The 20,198-nt window shown below is 47.8% G+C and overlaps 1 protein-coding gene across 2 annotated transcripts in view; it reads right to left on the reverse strand.

Moving 5' to 3' along the window:
* GFRA2 (GDNF family receptor alpha 2) overlaps window positions 1-20,198 on the reverse strand; it is a 216,693-nt gene that overhangs the window by 166,673 nt on the left and 29,822 nt on the right. For both annotated transcript variants that reach the window (XM_080926003.1, XM_080926002.1), the window contains exon 4: window positions 16,185-16,539. In XM_080926003.1, the coding sequence (XP_080782129.1) occupies window positions 16,185-16,539 (355 nt within the window). The remainder of the gene's footprint in view (window positions 1-16,184; window positions 16,540-20,198) is intronic.

Below are 20,198 nucleotides of genomic sequence, written 5' to 3' on the forward strand. Positions count from 1 at the left end.
ATGGCCAAATCTGCTCCCCTCCCATGAGTCTTCCAGGGCTCTCTCTAGCCCCTTTCTCAAAGTCATCTTAAAATATGTTTTTAATAGAAAAGGACTCTACCGTACAGCACATTTGTAGGTCACTCTTCTGGCAGCTTTCCAAGTACAAGGAAGTCACCCGGATACTCAAGATGAAGTTTGTCCACTAAAAGAGATCTTTTGCTCCTAAGAAAATTGATTCTCCCTCCACTGAAATCCTCAAGCCCTCGGTGCATACTCAATTCCCACACCCCCCACCATTATCTCCTTCTCTGTTTCTTGGAAAATGTACAAAGGGGAAAGGTGACAAAAGGAAGCACACGGGGGGGGGGGGGGGAGTGACAAAACCTTCAACAAAAAATGGTGGCAAACACAGAGAAGACAGAAATCAACAGAAAAGCAAACAACTAAGCAGCTTCAGCTCGGGCAATAATCAGAGTAATCTATAATATGTAATATGTAATCTATATTATGTCTATGATATTCTATAGACAATCAGAGGCACCAGATGCATGGATCATCATCTGCCCAACTTACCCGGTCACCCAGTAGATCCCATGTCATCAGCAAAAGCTTAGGATGCCTACCAAGGTCTCTAATTTAGGAGGCAGAGAGCACTGAAAAACTCTATGGGTGTTTGCTGCACCCATGTCATACCAGGCTACCAGGCCACCAGGCCATCAGATCCAGAGCTCTCAGTGACACTATGAGGAGAGCCCCATGTGGGCAGACAACATGGCAAAAGCATTTGACTCTTCTCTATCCTAAGATTACAGCAGACAGAAGAGCATGGTGGGCGGGTTTAAGTTTTCCTTTCTTCTCATCCCCCACCCCACCCTGTCACACAGCCATTCTAGGAGGTATGTAAGATTTTGATACTAAAAGCCTTGGGTGTCCATAAGGCTAAAACAAAGAATAATTTTATTTGAAGACTCTAAGAAGGCAGAGCAAAAGCTAGAGATAACCAAGGCTTGCTAAGTGGGCTGATTGGTCCTCAATGTGGGACAGGAAGTTCAAGGTTGTTCTGTCCTGAGTCCCACTGCCCTAGAATACAGATGACACAAGGGCTTGTAGTTCTGAGAGTACTCACTAGGGGAGGGGTAGAAGGGACTTTCCCTGGGCAAATTTGATGCCAGTAGTTGTCACAGCAATGGCACGTTGAAGCCAACTAGTACAGAGCATTCAACAAATACTGAAAGTCCCATAGGGGGGAAACAACCCCATGAGGCTGGCCAGGGGAACAGAAGCACGGACTGAAATCTGACCCCATCTCTAAGAGTCCTGCAGGCCTCAGACCCACAGCTTCAGCAGGTGGGTCTGCATCCCTACAGCCAGGCTGAGAGTGAGTCAGCTGCATACCCAAAAAACACCAGGAAACATGAGCTATCCCCGGAGCAGTGTAGAGCAAAGTCCACACACTCAACGACTGTGAAGTCTCTAAGAGCAGCTCTGATGGGACCAGAGCGTGTCAGTCCAGCAGTGCAGGAAACAGAGAAGGCAACTTCCCAGAAGAGACCAAGATGCACAAAGAGGGGGTAACCACAAAGAACCTCTAATATGATTAGGCACCATCGGGGCATCCAGACAAGGGGTCCTGCACCTGCAAGAGCCCAGAGACAGGAAAAATGAAGAGAGTTACATATTCAGGGAGAAACAGACAGCAGTAGGCATGAGGGGTTGCCAGGGCCCAGATTCTTCTGGAACTTGCTTTGAAGGCCCTGGGATTGGAGCATGGTGGGGGAGTGAAAATCCATTCAACAAACATGGCCAATGGTTCCTCGCTGCCAGACTATGTAATTGCAAAATTCATTTCCAGATGGCATGCTTGTTGGAGACACTATAGGCACCATGTACCCTGCAGGAGCGCTGTTGCTCCCATCCTAGGTGCCAGCTTCTTCACACTGGACCATTCCATGTCCAACTGGGCCCAGCCTGTAAGTCATACATGTTCCACCAGGCTCCCCACAGGCGAGCGGGAGTTGCTCCCACCCCTGGCCTCTTAGAAGCCCAGGATCCTGCAGGAGGAGGCTGTTTTCCATCCAACTGGGCCTTATCACAACTTCCCACAACTACCCACTATATCTCCTTAATATGGAGAGTGGGGGTATATAGTGTCCACCAGTGCAGCCTCCACCCACCGCCTCCACCCTGAGGATCTGCCCATCTGACTCTCCAAGGAAAGGCAACGGATGGAGAAACAGCCCAGCCACGCCTGCGTTCTCTGCACCTGGCAGGTTATCCCAGGTCCAGCAGGGCCCACAGCTGAGCTGGGCCCACTGGAAACCGTGCTCTAGTTAAAATACATCTCTCTGCAGCATTCAGAAAATAGCCATCTACAGTATTGCTTTCAGCTATAATGGAAAACTGATGGCTTTTATCTCCCCAACTTTATGACTATTGATGGGATAGAGGCTGAGGTTTGATGACCATTTAATAGCCGACCCTGCGCAGTTAGAGGAGCAGCAGAAAGCAATGAAAGCGCTGCGATGATTGTCTGGCAGAGAATTCGCCACTGAGGTCCAGGAAGCAAAACAACCGCCCTCCCCAGGCTCCGACACAAGAAGGGAAAAATCAAAGTCATCATTATTTCCCTTTACCCCCTCCCCCACCCCCGGCTCCCTTCTGCCACTGACCTCTGAAGTTTGATCCAAAGGGGAGAGGAAAGGATGGGAGACTAAAAGAGGTCTGAGACCTTGTGGAGAAAGGAAGGGGACTGAGGGCTGGAGACCCCACCCCACCCCCTTGCTGATGGGTTCCTTGAGATCCCCAAATCTCCCCACCCCGTCTTCAGTACCCTGAAAGCTAGATGGCTTCTGGCAGTATTGTTGGGACCCAGAAAGGTCTGTCAGATTCACGTGACTAGAGGCGAAAGAAGAGGTTTCCCCTCTGCCAGGCCCTGGCTGACCTGAGGTCCAACTGGTCTTCGACCTTCTGCCCACAGCTAAAAGCTAAATGCCACCTCGAGAGCGCTGTGTGTAGCCAGACATCAAGCTTTCCCCTGCTTTTGTACTCTGCCCACTTCTACCCAACATGCTGCCCTCTGCCACCCCCTCCCCAACCCACATTCCCAGCAGGACAGAGCAGGGTCCGTAGGCCAGCTGTAGGGCTGGGTACTTTACATTGCTAAACTCTGCAGCATTCTCAGCTGGAGTGCTCACTGAACAAGCATGTGGACCAGAGCTGGGATCCACAGCACACATGTAGAAGGCAGGTAACCACAGAAACAGGAAGAGAAAGGGGGGCCCATGGGGTGGGGCACTTACGGAACAGAATAGCAGGATAAAAGAGGTTTGAAACAGCAAAATGGGGGTGTGTTGCAATTTGGAAGGTGCTGCATAAGCTTCCTAGGACAGCAACTGATCCGTACTTCCCAACTTTAATACCTACAAACAACAATGACCAGAAGAGCATGATAACCCCCTAGGGTACAACAATGGCACTCACAACTTGGCAGTAGCCAGCAGCTCTGCAATTACACTTAAGATCCACTCAATAGAAGGGAAATCATGCCTGGTACTAGAAACATAGCCAACTACCTGGGGGTGGTGAGGCCATGGAGCTTAGAGTAGAATCTACCACACCCACTACACTAAACCAGCATAATCCTAAGTGCACCCTAAACCATACCCTTACACCCATGGAGAAGTGTAGCTCCCACGGTTCATAAAAGGAACTTCTCTTTACATCAGGAGATCATTACAGAAAACCACAACCACTCAAAGAGACTAAAACAAATGATCGTGAGGTACACAGCCCCAGTTGGCATACCTGCAACACAAACTTACACCAAAGGCCCAGGGAACATAGCAGAAGATGGGACAGGAAGACTTTAAAAGCCAGGGGACCAAGGAATCTGCAGTGGGAATGTGTCTCCTAGAAATGACAGGGAAGCTACATTCACACCTCAACAATATGGCTGCCTAAGCAAAAACCAAACAATGGACGTTCTAACAGGGAAGAGGGAAAACTCATGAAATATCACCCCTAGGCAAAGAAATACAGGCAGAGGAGTAATATTGAGAGAGTAAGGAAAACTATCTTCCTCTTGGGGTGGGGGGGGGGGGGTTGCCACCAAACTTACTGTGCAACCCCAAAGGGGCAGAGCTGAAATAATGCACACAAATAACAGTAATGGACTGAGCAAGTTGTAAGTAAGATATTCAAAAGGCATAATAATAATAATAATAATTAAAAAAAACACCCCAGAGAAGCAAAATACTTAAGGAAACAGAGCCCAAAAAAGTGTATACCTCAGACCTCCGAGGCCCAGTATGATCAACACGCTCTCACACCTTTGACTATGTCTCAACAGCCCCTTTCTGACACAGCTAGCCAGTTGATGATTTAATGATATCAACACAGAGATATACTTCTCAACTCTTCTGCTAAAGCTTCAGGATGATGGCTGAGAAGGTCTCTACATCTTTCTCAAGAGCACTACCATAGTCAGAGGGAAGCAAACTCTGCCCTCCATAATAACCACAGAGCAAAGACAGCAGTTCCAGCAACAAACAGGAAAACCTCCTGCCGCCTGTAAAGACAATGGCAGCTGCTTAATTCTAGCTCATGCCCCCCCCCTTCACCTAGAGAAAGTAGCACAACAGTCCCAAGAATTCTCTGAGGATATTCTGAGCATCCCCTCTCCCCAGAAGACCTAGAATATGGCTGTCCCCTACTGTCTAACCCAGATACACATTCCATAGATGCTAGCAAATGTACAAACAAGGAGACAGACAAGCTGTGAAAGCCATTCATGGAGACACAGTTCTCATGGGAAAAACAGCATACTGTACCGACCGGGGAAAATGCGGACCACATATTTAGAGAACACAAAATAGCTTACAGAACAGCACACGGGATGTCTCTTTTTTAAAAAACGTATCAACGTCCTTTTAAAAATAGTCTTAGAGTGTACACTCTCCCAAAGTGGCATCTGAAGTTTATTTCAGGGCATGTGTATTAAGGATAATTTATATACCTGTGTGCGGCCTGAATGATCTTTCATGATGATGATGATGATGATGCGGTCACTGTTGTTAGTTTATTTGTCTTTTTCTATTTTTTTGGTTTTGAGACAAGACCTCTAAATAGTCCACACCAGCTGGCCTGAAACTTATGATTCTCCTGCCTCCACCTCATAAGAACTGGGCTTACAGATGTGAGCGACCACACCCAGATTTTAATTGTTGCTTACAATGAATTCATAGTACTTTTATAAAAACAAAAACTAACTGAATCTCCTTTTGAGAATTAAACTGAAAAAGAAATAGGTGTGAAGCAGGCATCACCCTGGGACACACATTTGGCTCCTTGTTACTGCCCAGAAAGGCGGGAGATAGGAGTATTAGAGACTGCCTTGGGAAGAAATAAAACATAGCTCCGACCCCACATTCATCTAAAGCTGAGAGAGGCCTCTGTCTCCTTTTCTGCATCTCTGAGGACAGGGACTGAACACCTAAAAAAGCTCCTTGTTCTAATTTCTCAATGTCACCACATCAGCTATAAGATGGTCCCTATAGGTGTCCTCAGTGTCCCCAGAAGATCAGCTCTAGAATATCCAAGGATATCAAAAGCAAAAAAAGAAATACTCAAGTCATTTATATAAAAAGATATAGATTCTGCATTTAATCTATATAATCCTATATATCACAGGTAAATGAATACACACACGAGTATGTATGTATGTATGTATGTATGCATGTATATTCATTCCATCTATGAGTGACTGAATTGATGGCTATGGAATTTAGATGTAGACACAGAGTGCCACGTTGACTAATTAGGGCTTAGTATGACTCCCAAGTTATACCAGGGCCTGTTTCACCTGACTCCTTTGTCCTATCAGGCAACAGCTTTCAGGCATCCTTAACCTGATGAACTTGGGCAATGACAGATAAGAGGCCGAGAATTGGGGAAGGGGAGCTCACACCTTTTAATGGTCCCCCAGGTCATCTCAAAGCCACAGCCTCACACACACACACACACACACACACACACACACACACACACACACACACACACACACACACACAGAGGCATAGGCGAATTCCTGACCCTGCTACTGGATGTGCTCTCCTCAGCACCCGCCCTCCCTGGCTCTCCAGGGCTTGCCTGCAGCATGCAGTTTAATCCTCACAACTCTTAATTAAAGCAGGCCTACTCTTCATGGCTGCTAGTTCACAGGGGCAAGCCCTGCCTCCCCAAATGAGCTTAGAGCTCTTTGAAGGAGCTCATGTTCTCTACGTGCCCATGCTCACAGCCTTTCATGAGTTATTTCCCTTAATCCCACCATCCCCACCCAAGCGCTTGCCTCTCCACTGAACTCCCAGATAACAAATGCCTTTTGTATTTGACATTGACACTTGCACATTCAAAGGTTTGCAAACAACAGCTCTGAAACTCAAACATTCCCCCACCCTCACCCCTCCCCGGGCCATCTCTTAGCAAACTCCTTTTTCTCTTCCATCTCCAGGCAGTGGCTTTACCAACCAGTCAACTGTCACACTAGAGACCTTGACAGCCTCCTGGATCCCCGATTACTGTCTGCCTCCGGTAAATCCTCAGAAACTGACCCACAATGGACCCTAGATCATTCCTATGACCAGTTTTTCTTTGTTCACAACCTGCCTTTCCCCATATCTCAAGCCCGCTACAGTGAGGCCTCCTATTAGACTCTATGTCTCCAGCCTCAAACTATTTTATCCACAGCAGCATCTTTCTAAAACAGCACTTTGGGTCATGTTGTCCTCCTGCTTAACTACTTCATGACTCCTCACTGTCTTCTAGAGAAAATCAAACTTGCTAACAAAGTACACACAAGCTGAATAAGCTGGTCCCTTTGTCTCCTCTGCAACAGTCCTCTTTAATAGATACCTACATTCTCTCCGTGAGAAACAGAAGGGTCACCTCAGGATACAAAACTACTTCTCCTTCAAACTAAGGAGATAAGTCACTTCCAAGAGGGCTTCTCTAGTGACACTGCCAGTTGTGAGGGCTAGCTTTCCACCTATAGCCCTAACGAGCCTACTGGTACCTTTGAATACCCAGAGAGAAATCCAAATCCTTGAATCCACTTCCTAAATGGGCCACCAAGCCTCTGTGCTTACAGAGGCTCATCAATAAATGTAAAAAACTAAAATAAAATAAAAATGGCCACATAGTCATGCAACTCATGATCAAGAAAGACCCAGAGCTGTCTGACCCACTCAGGATACAGATCTCTGACTTTTTTCTTAAGCACATCTTGGTACCCAAAGTCCATCCCCCCAAGGACAGAAAGAAAGATTCACTGGCTCAGGAAGATGTGAGCCAGGCAGGATGGAAGCAGCTATTGCATACTTCTCTAGATGAGTAGCCATATGAATGGGGTCTCATATAGAGTCACCACTAATCTGTAGGCAGGTGGGAGTCACTAGCCCAAAATGTTCAGCCAAATCAGAGAACCTTCCACAGTAGCACTGCTGGTGAAAGGCTTCCCTGTTTTTTGAAAGACAGCCCCTGAAAAGACTCTGTTATGGTTTGAATCTAAAACTACTCCCATAGGCCCATGGTTTTTTCAATCGTTTTTACCAATTGCTAGCATTAATTTGGGAGGCTCTTGGTCACATGGGGCAGGCCTTTGTGGGTAATATTATTTTCCCTGGTTTCTGCCGCACTCTGCCTCTTTATTTACCATGAGGGAAACAGCCTTGGTGACATGTTCCCACTGTCATGAATTAGTCTGCCATGCCATCCTCACAATGGTGGACCATGAGTCAAATCAATCATTCTCCTGTTTCCGTCAGGCATTGCATCACGGCGATGTGAAAGCAACTGACAGAGGACATGCAGCTGGCCTGTAGCTCAAGGACAACAGGGCTCACAGTACACATGAGGTGAAGCCTACCTCAGCTCTACTGAACAAAAAGGCAAAGCTCCCTGATGTTGGGCACAGGAAAGTTCTTAAAGAAAATCCCATCACAGGAGCCCCAAACGCCCCTCAAAGCCCTTCAATAAAACACTAAATGCCTCCTTGTGGAAGACTAGAATTGCTGAAAAGCAGAGACTGCCTCCTACACTGGTCTTGAAGCAGTGACCCAGAGACAGATGTCTTCCACAGTTGAAAGCCTGGAGCTAGAGAGGCAAAGTCATCTTGACAATATCAAGGACCTTCAGATACCAGGTGGGGATGTGCCAGAGTCTGCATTATAACATGCATGTTCTTCAACTTAAAATGCAGGTACATCCCCAGAAGCCTGTCATAGGATAGAAATATCAGAAGCCAAACCATATTGCAAACCATGCATATCTTAGTGCCTCTTCACCCACCAGAGACATCCCAGGAGGAACTCAGCATCCCTCGGTTTAAATACCACCACCACCCTGCTAATGACCCCTCCCCCAAACTTACCCACCCAGTCGAGCTCCAGAGCTGTCCTGAAGCACCAAAGTACTACCGTGTTCCAAAGAGAACCTTCAAGCCAAGCTCCTGCCCATCTGAAAACCTGGCTCCATGTCACTGCATATATGTACCCCTTGAGTCACCCCGGTATCTCCATCACACTCTCAAACCCTCTCACACCTCCCTACCTTCCTTATCCACTCATCACCCTGGTCTGAGCTGCCATTGGTGCTGAGCAAGAATCCTTTGCTCTGTGTCCTGCAGTCACCTGTGCTCCTCCTGCTCCCCCTGCACAACATCAGCTGTCTTTGCTCTGTCTTAGTCATGATACTGTTCAGCTCCAAAAGCACCTTTCAACTCATCCCCAGAATGAGTCCGAACTCCCCTCCAGAGCACCCCAAGCCTGCCTCTGCACAGCTCAGCTGCCGCCATATCCCTTCTTCCAGCAATGTTGTCTTTCCCTCCTACAGCCTCTGGCAAACGTTCTGCACAAATGCCTCTCCTTCTACATCTGGCTCTGGCTCTGCGTTCCTCGTGTCTCAGCTTATTGTTTAAACGTATTACATTTATTTATTTTTTTTTTTGTGGTCGGGGATGCACATGCGTGGCATATGTGTAAACAGATTCCAGAGGACAACATGCCACCGGTTTTCTCCTTCCGCCAGAGATGGAACTCATATCATCAAGTTTGGTAGCAAACATCTCTACCCACTGAGCCATCTCAGCAGCCCGAGGCCTCAGTTCAAATGCCATTTCCTTTAAGTCTTCCTGACCTCTGTCCAGATAAGGGTCCCCCCACCTCCCTTTCTTTCTGATGCTCTCTTTCTATACCCTGTTCACTGTAACTATTCTATTAAGGTTGGGTATAGCTTATCCAAAATGCCTGGGACTAGGAGTGGTTTAGCTTTCCAATCTGGGAATGTTTGCATGTAGATACTAAGAGATAATGAGGAAGGGACTAAAGTCCAAAAGGGAAATTTGTTTTTGTTTCATGTCCATGTTATACAGACATCCTAGAGATATTCTGTGTAGTATTTTTAGCACACTTGCGTTTGGACCGCAGCCCATCTCCTGAGGTCAAGTATGGAATGTTCTGCCTGTAGAGCCACATTGCTATTCAGAAAGGTCTCAATTACGGAGCATCTGGCAATTCAGATTTTCAGATATGGGATGCTCAACCTGGATAAACCTGTCTGCTTACTTATCCACTGCCTCCTCCATCAGACTCTTCCAAGGAGGTGTGGTCATCCCTACTGTGATATCTAAAGTAAACCCATATTCTAGCACAGTGCCTGGGGCAGAGCAGGGGCACCACACACACTCATTAAATAAGTAAGTTGACACAGTGGTAACATAAGGATATGAAAGGGGGGATTTAACCAAGAAGGAAAACACCAAGTACCAAGTGAAGGACATAGAGACACTCAAGAGAAAATCCACACAAGGAGACATCTGCCAGAAGGGGGGAAAGAGGTGCAGATGAGACAGGCTTGACAAAGGGTGGGTTGAAGTGCAAACCCTGAACCCCAATGTACACTTTGTAGAGGGAGCCTTTGGGAATGAATGGTGTTAAAAGCCATGAGTGTGGACACTACTCATGATAGAATTAGTAATCTAAGAGAAAAGAAAACTCTCTCTTTCTGTCTCTCTCCCTCCCCCTCTCTCTGTCTCTCTCTCCTCCCCCCTCCCCCTCTCTCCCTCTCTCTCTCTCCCCCCCTCTCCCCCCTCTCCCCCTCTCTCTCTTCTGTAAGAACAGACTATGTAGCCTTGTATTCTGATAGTCCCTGCATCGCCAGCATCCCCGAGTGGATCCTCTTCCTCCACCCTCCGAGATGAGCAGGGCTTTAATCACAGCTCAGTGAGAGCCTTCCCCTCCCAGGGAGCAAACCTCATCAGTACTGGGTGTGAGTTCTGTGGGGCCCAGGTGTCTGGAATACGGGATGGCTGTGGCCTAAAGTAGCCACAGCAGGAATTCTCAAAGACTCTATCATATAATCTAAGTATCTAAGCTGGAGCATATGTGAGTTGATATTCCCAGGCCTTTTGTAAAGTAATATTCAATATTTGTGCCCTAGGTCAACACAGTAGAGAAAGTTCCAGGAAGAGCTCTCCCCTTGACCCAAAATGAAGAAGAGAAGGGGCTCTGTGAGAGCCAGCATGGGTCATATGGGAGGAAAGCTGCTGGGTAAAGACTCTCTCTCTCTCTCTCTCTCTCTCTCTCTCTCTCTCTCTCTCTCTCTCTCTCTCTCTCTGCTTGTCTCTGTCTCTCTCTGTCTCTCTGCAGGCCCACAGTGAAGCTTTTCTCTGATCCAGACCAGGAAGACCTTCAAATGAGGCTAGGTCCCATCTTCCCTAAGAGGGGTGCTCTCCAGTACCACCAGAGTAGACCTATGAGGTAGCAGCAAAAAACAGGGGTTTCCAAAAAGCCTAGTGAAAAATACCTTCATCTAAGGATGAAAGTTCCCACTGTCTCTGAAGAGCCAGCTAATACAGTGGCTCCGGAGTCTCCAAGGACCTCCAGTTCCCTGGTCATGAACTCTCCAATTCTGACACAATGCCAGGCCTGACACAGATAATCAACAGGGAATTATGGAATGAATATAGACTGGTCACAAGATCCCCGGTCTCCCTGTTAGAGGCAATTGATCACCTTAAGAATAACTTGCTGGGTTCCAGCCAATGACTATCCTATGCCCAGGCCAGTGGCAGCCATTGCTAGTTAGTAACAGTTCTCTGTACTACCAAATCAAGGGGGAAACTAGCAGATCTAGAGAAGCACATGCCTAGAGGTCAAGAAACAAACCCCAGTCCAGGGCAGCCTAAGAAAAGGAGGCTAGCTCTCTCCATTCCTTCTCCCAGCCCTCTTCTCCTTTAGGACAAAAACAGCAGCCACAGCACAAGAGTGGCCCAGGACTACTGGGATAGCCCCAGGCTGGAGTCTATTTCTGCACATTCTTAGCACCCAGAGGTTAAACCACAGCCCTGTAGATGGCATGGGTCCAGCAAGAGGTTATTTATAGACTCCTGGCAGACCAGGAGGAACAGAGAACGTCAGGAGCCATTTCCAAATGCAGTCAGCAAGAGATAGTAAAACAGCAGTTGCTGTCTTCACAACTTCATAGCCATGACAACATACATGCGCGTGCATACACACACACATATATAAAAACATACACACATGCACACACATGCATGAACACACACAAATGCATGAACAATTACAAATGCGCACACACACACACACACACACACACACACACACACCACACACAAATGCAAGCATACATGCATGCAACTGAGCACGTCCTCACAAGCTGATGCAAACAGTGGTGTTCAAAGATGTAAAACGTAGCTCATGACCCGCTGGAACCTGGAGAAAATCCAGTCAGATTCCACAGACCTGTTCCAAAAAGCTCCCAGCTCTCTAGATTCCCTATCAGATGCTTCTAAAGGAAATGTCTCCCTGCTCATCTTTAGATCTTAAGTCCACAGCCACAAGGCCTGAGGTGGGGATGGGACAAAAGTAGAGAGCAGAGCCTGGACTCTTAAGAATGACCTCCCAGCCAGAAACACTGTGAGTAGAGCAGGAAGTTTCTACTCCCAGGAGGTCCCTCTGATTTAGCTCAGGAGAGCAGTGGGAAAAATCAGAAGCACATCCAATGACTCCAAGGCCCAACTAGCAGATAGCCCTGACTAGCCAATGCTTCTCCAAATACTCCAAATCAAAAGCCTCACTGATGACATTTAACAAGGCAGTACAGCAGAATCTACCTTACCTCACACAAGTCAAGTTCCAGGATGCTACTAGTCCAGCGTCCCAGCCAATCAACTGACCAACCACTGTGTCACGCCACCTAGGCTTTGACAAAGCTGCCTCCTTCCACTCTAGAACCCCTGGGCCAAGGCTGACTCGGCAAGAAGTCTGGAGATGCCTGGGCCCCCTCCACAGAAGAGGAGGCAAGACTGGCTAAGTCTGGACTGAATGCTACGGAAGTGGGGCATGGCAGAAGTGGAACGCAGAGGGGGGTTGCAGGGGACTCGTAAGAATGGATTTCCATTGTCCTCATCTAACCAGCTTAATTAATACACCCAAGAAGAAGAGGATCCTCAATTCCTGTTCCAAACCCTCATGACATTTGGCACTGCCATTTTATAAGATTTCTACCTATGTGTCCCTGTTCTGGAAGGCAGAAACCTGGAAAGGACCAAGCCAGAGGAAGGAAGGGCACAGAAAACCTTTCTGGGCATGGTATAGAATCAAAGCCCAACTTGACGTGCTCCAGATACCCTTTCAAACCATCTTTAACCCCACAGAACTGAGATTAGTACCAACAGGACCCCCAAGATCTGCTGGGTGGTGATATGTGGGTCAGAGGTCAGACCTGTGGGATCTGGATAGAAGACAGCAGACCCTGGGGAGAATGCCCTTGAGGCTGGTCCCAGGAGCAACAAGAAATGCCCAGAAACCACCTGGAAAGACTCTAGACCACAGATCCAGGCAATGAGAAAAGATCCCAAGAGATGTCTTGGATACGTGTCTTTGTCTGATGAGTGTAGAAACCAAGGGCCCAGGAAAAGATGTAGCCCGTTAGAAAGCTATTCAGAAGACCACACGAAGGTCTCCAACTTGGAGGGCTACCCACTCCATCCCCCACCTGCCTGTCATCCCACATCTCTGTCTCTGGGTTCTCCTCAGCACATGCCTCCCAGGAGACCTAAAGCTTCAGCTCTGAACTGGGGGCCTAGACCCATGCAGGGAAGCTGACTGTGCTCTGACATCCCCCAACTGTTATGTCAGACCCAAGATGCAGGTTTTTTTCCCTCATTCCTGCTCTTCTTTCTCTGGGAGCCCATGTGACATCTGCATGCTAGAGGATATGATGATGGGACAGGCGAAGACAGGCTCAAGAAGCATCCTGGTTGGAAAAAGGTGCTCATGTGACCTCGTCTTGGGGCGAGATAAACTTCCTACCTGAAGCCTGACACATCAGGCCGTTTCCCCAAGAAAATAATCTTGGAGCAGTGTTATCTATGGATCCCTATAAATAGTGGTCCTTGAGGTCCACAGCCAACGCAAGGGGCTCGTTTTCTTGGTCTGTCCTTCATCCCTCAGAGTCCTCCATCTGGACCTTAAACATCTATTCTATTCTGACTCCACAGTGTGCTGTTTACCATAAAATTCTCCTGATCATGGCTGCTCCATCTCCAGAAAAATAAGGGGGAAAAAATCTTTCTGTTTCCTTAAGAAGTAACCAAAACATTCCAGTCATACATGACTTCAACTACTGGAGCCAAATATCCTATGAATATCCTTCCTTTAAAAACAAACAAACAAACAAACAAACAAACACTGTCAAGTGAGCACAAAGCCTGTCACTTGTCTGCTGGAGACTAACTCAAGACATCTGAGTAGCTTGACCCTAAACATCTACCTGCATAGGAACCCCACAGCCTGGCTTTAAGGACATCATGCCTGATCCACCACCTATAGGTGCAGGGTCTTGAACCTGGATTCACGCTGCTCTGACAAGCTCCTTCAGGGCTCTGATGTTCATCTGTTCTGTTGTTACAAGATGCTCTTTATGACTGAGTCTGGCAAGCTCAGGTTAGCATTTAGCCCATGGGGGAGACTATGTCTCTACCTAAGAATCAGCATGCTCTCTTCCCTGGTGTTTTAGGAATTATATGGTCCATCCAGCTTCCCCTTAATCCAAGTCACCAGAAAGCCCAAAACTAATGTTCAGAGCCCTGTCAGACTAGGCAATGAAGGCTCTTGCCCGCTCCTGCCTTCTAGGGTGCCCAGTTGCTACCGCCAGCTCCCCTATTGCAATAGGCACAGGTCTACTTCAAATTACTTCATTGGTTGTATCTAAATGCATGCTTTTTTTAAAGACAGATGCAAAACATCCATTTCTTCACAAGGCTTTCTCAGAGCCTACAGCTAGCTCTATGCTCAATCCCTTCTCTAAACACTGTGAGAGCTTGTTTTCCAAACCAAACAAAAGTGAAGCCTCCCATTCCAGTTGTAAACTGGCCCAGATCTCCAGGGTCCAAAAGATGCTCTCTTCCATCATGCATTCTCCTGAAGACTCTGGCTTCAGCCCTCGCATTCTGAATAAAAGTTTGGACCCAGTGCCTCTTCTTCTAGCTCCTCACCCAGCCTGGGCCACAGCATTTGACTTTCTACATGCATGCATGCACACAATCTGAGGCACCTGGCTTTGCAGATCCCACCCTCTTGAACCCCCTTCCTTCAGGATTCTAAGTCACTACTTCCTCATTTTCCTGTAACTTCTTCAGCCTTCCTGTCTTCTGATTTAGTCAGATGCATGGATGTTCCCAGTTGAGTCAATCTCCTTCCCACACCAATGGCTCCACTTCTCTCCTGACTGTTGAGGGTGCCCCAGTCCGTGGATACCTCCAGCCTGGACTCCTTCATGGGCTCCTCATTGCATCACTAGACTTTCATCATAACCAAGCACCTAGGAACACGCATATCCATACCCTCTCTCCAGCCTCATGGCTGATCTGGGGAGTCATCAGTGCAAATACCCAAAATGCTGCTGGGGGTGGAAGGTAATGGTCACCCTGGTTCCTCAAACACTGCATTTGCAACACCATCCCCACAGAATAATTACCATGTCCCATCGTTATTCAACTAGGAAACAAGCAATTTCCAACCACACAGCCATCCAATTAGTGTGTTGTTGAGTATTCCCCATAGTCACACTCAGTCTTCTTACCATCTCTAGTGAGAAAGAAAAAAATCACTTTATCCCTACAGCCACTACCTTAGTCCAAGGTGATATGACTTCTGTCACTCAGGCTACCTACTTTAACAGCCAAAGTAGTAAGGAGTCTTAAACAATCACAGCTATAAAATATCTGTGTCATATGACCTGGGGCAAGGGTCTTTCTTCCTCAGACTGTTTCCTTCCCTTCAAAACTGGCAGCAATGCCTACAGCAGACTTGCTGGAGAGTTGGTGGGTTTCAAGTGCTTCAGAAGTGTCCAGAACACAGTAAGCAACTGAAACAACTGTAATCCTCCCTTCTCCAGCAGCCCCCTGTCACCAACTGCTGAATTTCCCCATAAGCCCAAGCTCTTCCTCAAGCCTCTCCTGACTGACACCTTCCTGAACCTTCCCCTCGGGTCTCAAGCCTCCATCCACTCAGTGACCTTCCTCAGGACTTCCAGCTCAGGCAGATGGCCCTCCCCTGTTCTCCCTTTTCTGGGAGCCCCAGCCACATTACACTGAATTGGGACCACATCTCCTTAAAGTCACACAACTTGTAAGTGTCAACGTCAGGATTTGAACCTAGCACTGTCAGACTCCAGAACCTAGTCCTCACCCAACGCTAGCTTGGCCTTGCTCTCAGTGTTCAATGAACTGGCTCTTAGGTCCCAGTCCTCTGCTGGGACATAGGCACAGACCTCTCTTAAAAGTGGAACAACATCCTCTGAAGGTCCTTTCCTCCTGTTAGGAACCCATGGCTTGAAATTATAAGCTCCCTGGGAACTTTATTGAGTCTTCCCCTGAATTACTTAGCACGAAGCTAAGCAGAGTAGAAAACTAAGAAGCCCAGGCTGACCGGAATAACTGGGTGAGAGACAGACAAATGCACTATAAATGGACAGATGAATGGATACATTCTTGCCCATTCATTATCAATCACTGTTAACCCTTTAACCACCTTCTGCTGGGCTCTTAATCCAAGTGGTCCTGTAACAGCGGCCCAACCACACGGGCACCCCTAGTAGACACCCGGAGCTCCAGCAGCTCTTACCGGCACAAGTGATCTGTACGACAGAGGCTGCGCAGGTCCAGGCAGTTGGGCTTCTCCTTGTCCTCATAGGAGCAACTGGGCAGGATGGTTTGCCGGCGACGCTCGGCGCATGCCTGGTCCTGACAGGAGCAGAAGAGCATGCGGTAGGTATACTCGCTGGGCACACGGTCGAAGAACTGGCGCAGGGCCTTGTGGCACTTGCGGCGGTTGCAGCGCTCGGTGGGAGAGATCTCGCGGTTACAGATGGAGATGTAGGAGGAGCGAAGTTTCTTGCAATTGTCATTCAGGTTGCAGGCCTTGGCGGCATCCAGGCAGTGGTTGCTCTTGGCACTGACCACCGGGTCTGCCCCTGTCCCTGAAAGGCAAAAGGGGGACATGAGTCAGAGATACACATGGACACAGGAGAAAGGCACGCACGGCCACTCAAGATCGCTATGCTCCCATATGCGCACTCTGTTCCTCGGTGTCCTTGTCTTGGAATAGGTATCATTTCTAAGAATATATGACTGTAGGGACCATTGAAGATGTTGAGAGGCCCAGTGGACATGAGAGTTGCGGGCAAGGGGTTCATGGCAAGGAAAAGGAGTGACTCAGAAGAGTCCGTCCAGAGTCTCAAACTGAGCCCAGCTTCATACACTTGGAAGTGACAGTTTGCTTCAAAAACATAGAAGCATGTGTTTATGGGGGGGGAGGGCAGGAAATAATGTGTTTGGCTCAGAGTCACAGAACTTGGAGCCCATGTCACTTGTCCTCCTGGCAGTTCAGCAGGACTTCAGGGAAGTGGCACCATTGGCATTTGGAGTGAGGAATGCACATCACTGAGCATCGTCAACAAGAATGCACCGACACCCCTGTAACCACCAAAACTGTTCTTCTATATCCAGAGGGGTGTAGCTGCTGCACTACAGAAAGGGATAGCTTTAGTCCTCTAAGTGTGAAGGGAAGGCTGCCCCAAGTTGAACTCTGACCCTGCTGGATGTATGACCAAACATGAGGCAGATGGGCTGGGTCTCTTGCCTTAGTATTGTGGATTTTTATTGACTTCATTGTGAGGAAATGTCTAAGGTACACAGCAGGGTTCCCAGGAATCACAAGGCATCTCTCTAGTAGCTGTTCCAATCCCTCAGATCTTAGCTGTACCACGGTGACACTTATGGTGACACCTATCACAGAAACCATCTGACTCCACAGCCAGCCAGTTCCCACCTGGAGAGATTCTCTTATCCAACTTGATAACGGGCATAGGGAAGGGTAGAGCCCCAATCTGCACATGCCCAGCTGGGGAGTCGGGTGGATGATCATCCAACCCAATCTGTGTTTTACAGATAAAGAAAATGAATTCTGGACGAGCCCTAGAGCTGCCACAGCCAACCAGAGCACTGGCAGACACCAGAGCCAGAAGCCGGGTACTCGGCACCATCATATGTCACGGAGAACTAGCAGCCTAAGCCAGAGGTGATCTCTTCCCCTCAGCCATGTTCTCTATGTTCAAGAACCTGCCATGAGGTGTAGAAGAATCAAACCCAGGCCTGTACAGACCCCGATGCCTCAATGGCTATCCCTGGTGACTCTGCATTTGCATATGCAGTCCCCGCTCCTCTGACTGCTTGTTCATGAAGCATCTATCATGCCTCGGCTCTGTGCAGTCCTCTGCTGGGGGCCAAGCTGCGCATAAAAGCACTAAGAAGAAGCCCCAACTAAAGATCTGACCACTCCAGAGAGGAAGGCAAGAGACAAAACTAGGCTGAGAACTAGGCCTTGTAGAACTGAGCCCTCCTTCAAGTCCTGGCCCAGCTACTCATCAGGTCTGTGGACAAACATTTTTTTTTTTTTTGCCTCAGTTCCCTTGTCTGCAAAAATAGGACCTATTTCAGAAACTTTGTAAACATGAGAAATCACTCTTAACTTTCCCTTGCATCAATGACTTTGCCCTGTCTTCTAGAACATTCGAACTGGCTATTGAGTGAGTATCGCTAATTGGAGGAAGGGAGATTCTCTTAAGCTGCTGCCTTGTTTTCTGCTCCCCTTTAAAACAGCCCACCAGTCGTCTCCCTCATCCCTATCTTGTTCTCCTCATCAGCCAGGCAGCTGCTCTTCCCCCTCATCACTGATAGGAACCGGCAGGCCTGGCCTTTCCCAGGATTTCACTCTATCTCCCTGAACCTTTTTCCTCACTTGTCTTCATGCTGACCTCCCTGAGACCTCCTTGCTCAGGTAGCTTTGCTGGTTCTCGTCTGTGCTCCTCAGGACCCAGCCCTCCTCTCTGGTCACCTGACGCTCTCATTTCGTCCCATGTCATTAAAAACCATCCAACAGCGTCTATATCCTGAGACCTGTCTTGAAAACCTCAGACTCATCTGTTTGCCTCTACTTAACACTACTACCTGAAAACCCAGCACCCTTGTGACAAACCCAGACCCCAGTGGCTCAGCTGACCGCCAATTTAATCCTTCTGTAAGTGGTCATACAGCACAGCTCCATCAATGCCTTTACGCAGTCCCTAACTCCGCTCTCGTTCACAAGGCACACTGGGAAAATCAGGAAGTCTACCTTCAAAGCATCCCCAGAATACATTTCTCACTGCCACTACCACCTTCCTCCAAGTTGTCAGCACCATGCCAAGCCTTCCTCCACCCCCATTTTCATAGCACCCCACAATAATCTTCTCTCATCACAATAACTGGCGTGTATTTTAAGAACCTAAAGCACAGAGATGTGAAGCCAGTGTTCCAGGATAGCCGCTGGCTTCACTCGGTGGCTTTAGCATGAGCACTGTCCAGAATGGTGGCCACTGGACACTGAACTGGAAGATTAGGGAACATACACACCAGATTCTAAAAGCTTATTTGGCAAAGTATGTATCTCAGTAATAATTTCTTTACTTTGATTACATGTTGAATGAATAATATTTTGGACATGAAGTGAGTGTTAAACATAGTATCAAAATTGATTTCACCTATCTTTATTTTTCTTTTAATGTGGGCACTAGAACATTCAGAATTTCTTATGCATAGCATGTTACATTTCTTTTAAACAGCACTGTTCTGTCTTAACTGCTCCTCCTCCTCCTGCTCTTCCTCCTCCTGCTCCTCCTTCTCCTGCTGCTCCTCCTCCTCCTGCTGCTGCTCCTCCTCCTGCTGCTCCTCCTCCTCCTGCTGCTCCTCCTCCTCCTGCTCTTCCTCCTCCTGCTCCTCCTCCTCCTGCTGTTCCTCCTCCTTCTGCTGCTCCTCCTCCTTCCTGTTGGTCACTCTACTCTAGTATTAGCTGCCTTGATCTTTCTGGGACAGGCCAATGGTGGCCTGGCCTTGGAGCCTCTGCCCTTGGTATGTCCTTGGTCTAACAACCTCTCCTCTTCCCTCAATAATCATAGAGCAGTATGGATTAGCTGGTTCAGGTTTCTGCTCAAAGGTTAGCTGGCCTGTAGGCTCTCACCGCCCAGTTCAAAGCACTCCCTGTACTACATTTACCCCGGCCCCCCAATAGTCTGTCTTCCCCACAGCACACATCAGCAGCAGCCACAGTATAGATACTTAACTCATTTCTTGAATCAAATTAAAGCAGATGTCGTGTTTGATGCATGAATCCTCAGTAAGTATGCCATATAACGAACAATGCTTGGTTTACAGTAAAGGCTTGAATGTTCGTTTCTATTTTTAAGGAAGCAAAATTGGCATAAACCAGGTAACAGTGGACAAATCTGCATTTATCCAGGTATTAATGGTGGCCTGTGCAAAAAGGGATCAGAAGGCAGGAGTGGGAAAGCTCAGAGGTGAGCCATCCACTTTGATGGCCTCACTTTGCCATCAGCAACCTTGTAATATTGGGAAGAGCAATGTTCCCTCTCTTTGTGGTAAAATAAAGAGGAAGGGAGTACAGGCAACAGAAGATTATGTGGTGATAAAAGGAAATGAGCTGTCACACCGTGAGAAACTCACGAAAGCAGCAGGGCATAAGATACCAGGAACATGACATTTGGGGAGAAGGAAAACAATAGAGACTGTGCAAAGATCAGTG

This window comes from Micromys minutus (assembly GCF_963924665.1).
Source record: "Micromys minutus genome assembly, chromosome: 12".
Lineage (NCBI taxonomy): Eukaryota > Metazoa > Chordata > Mammalia > Rodentia > Muridae > Micromys > Micromys minutus.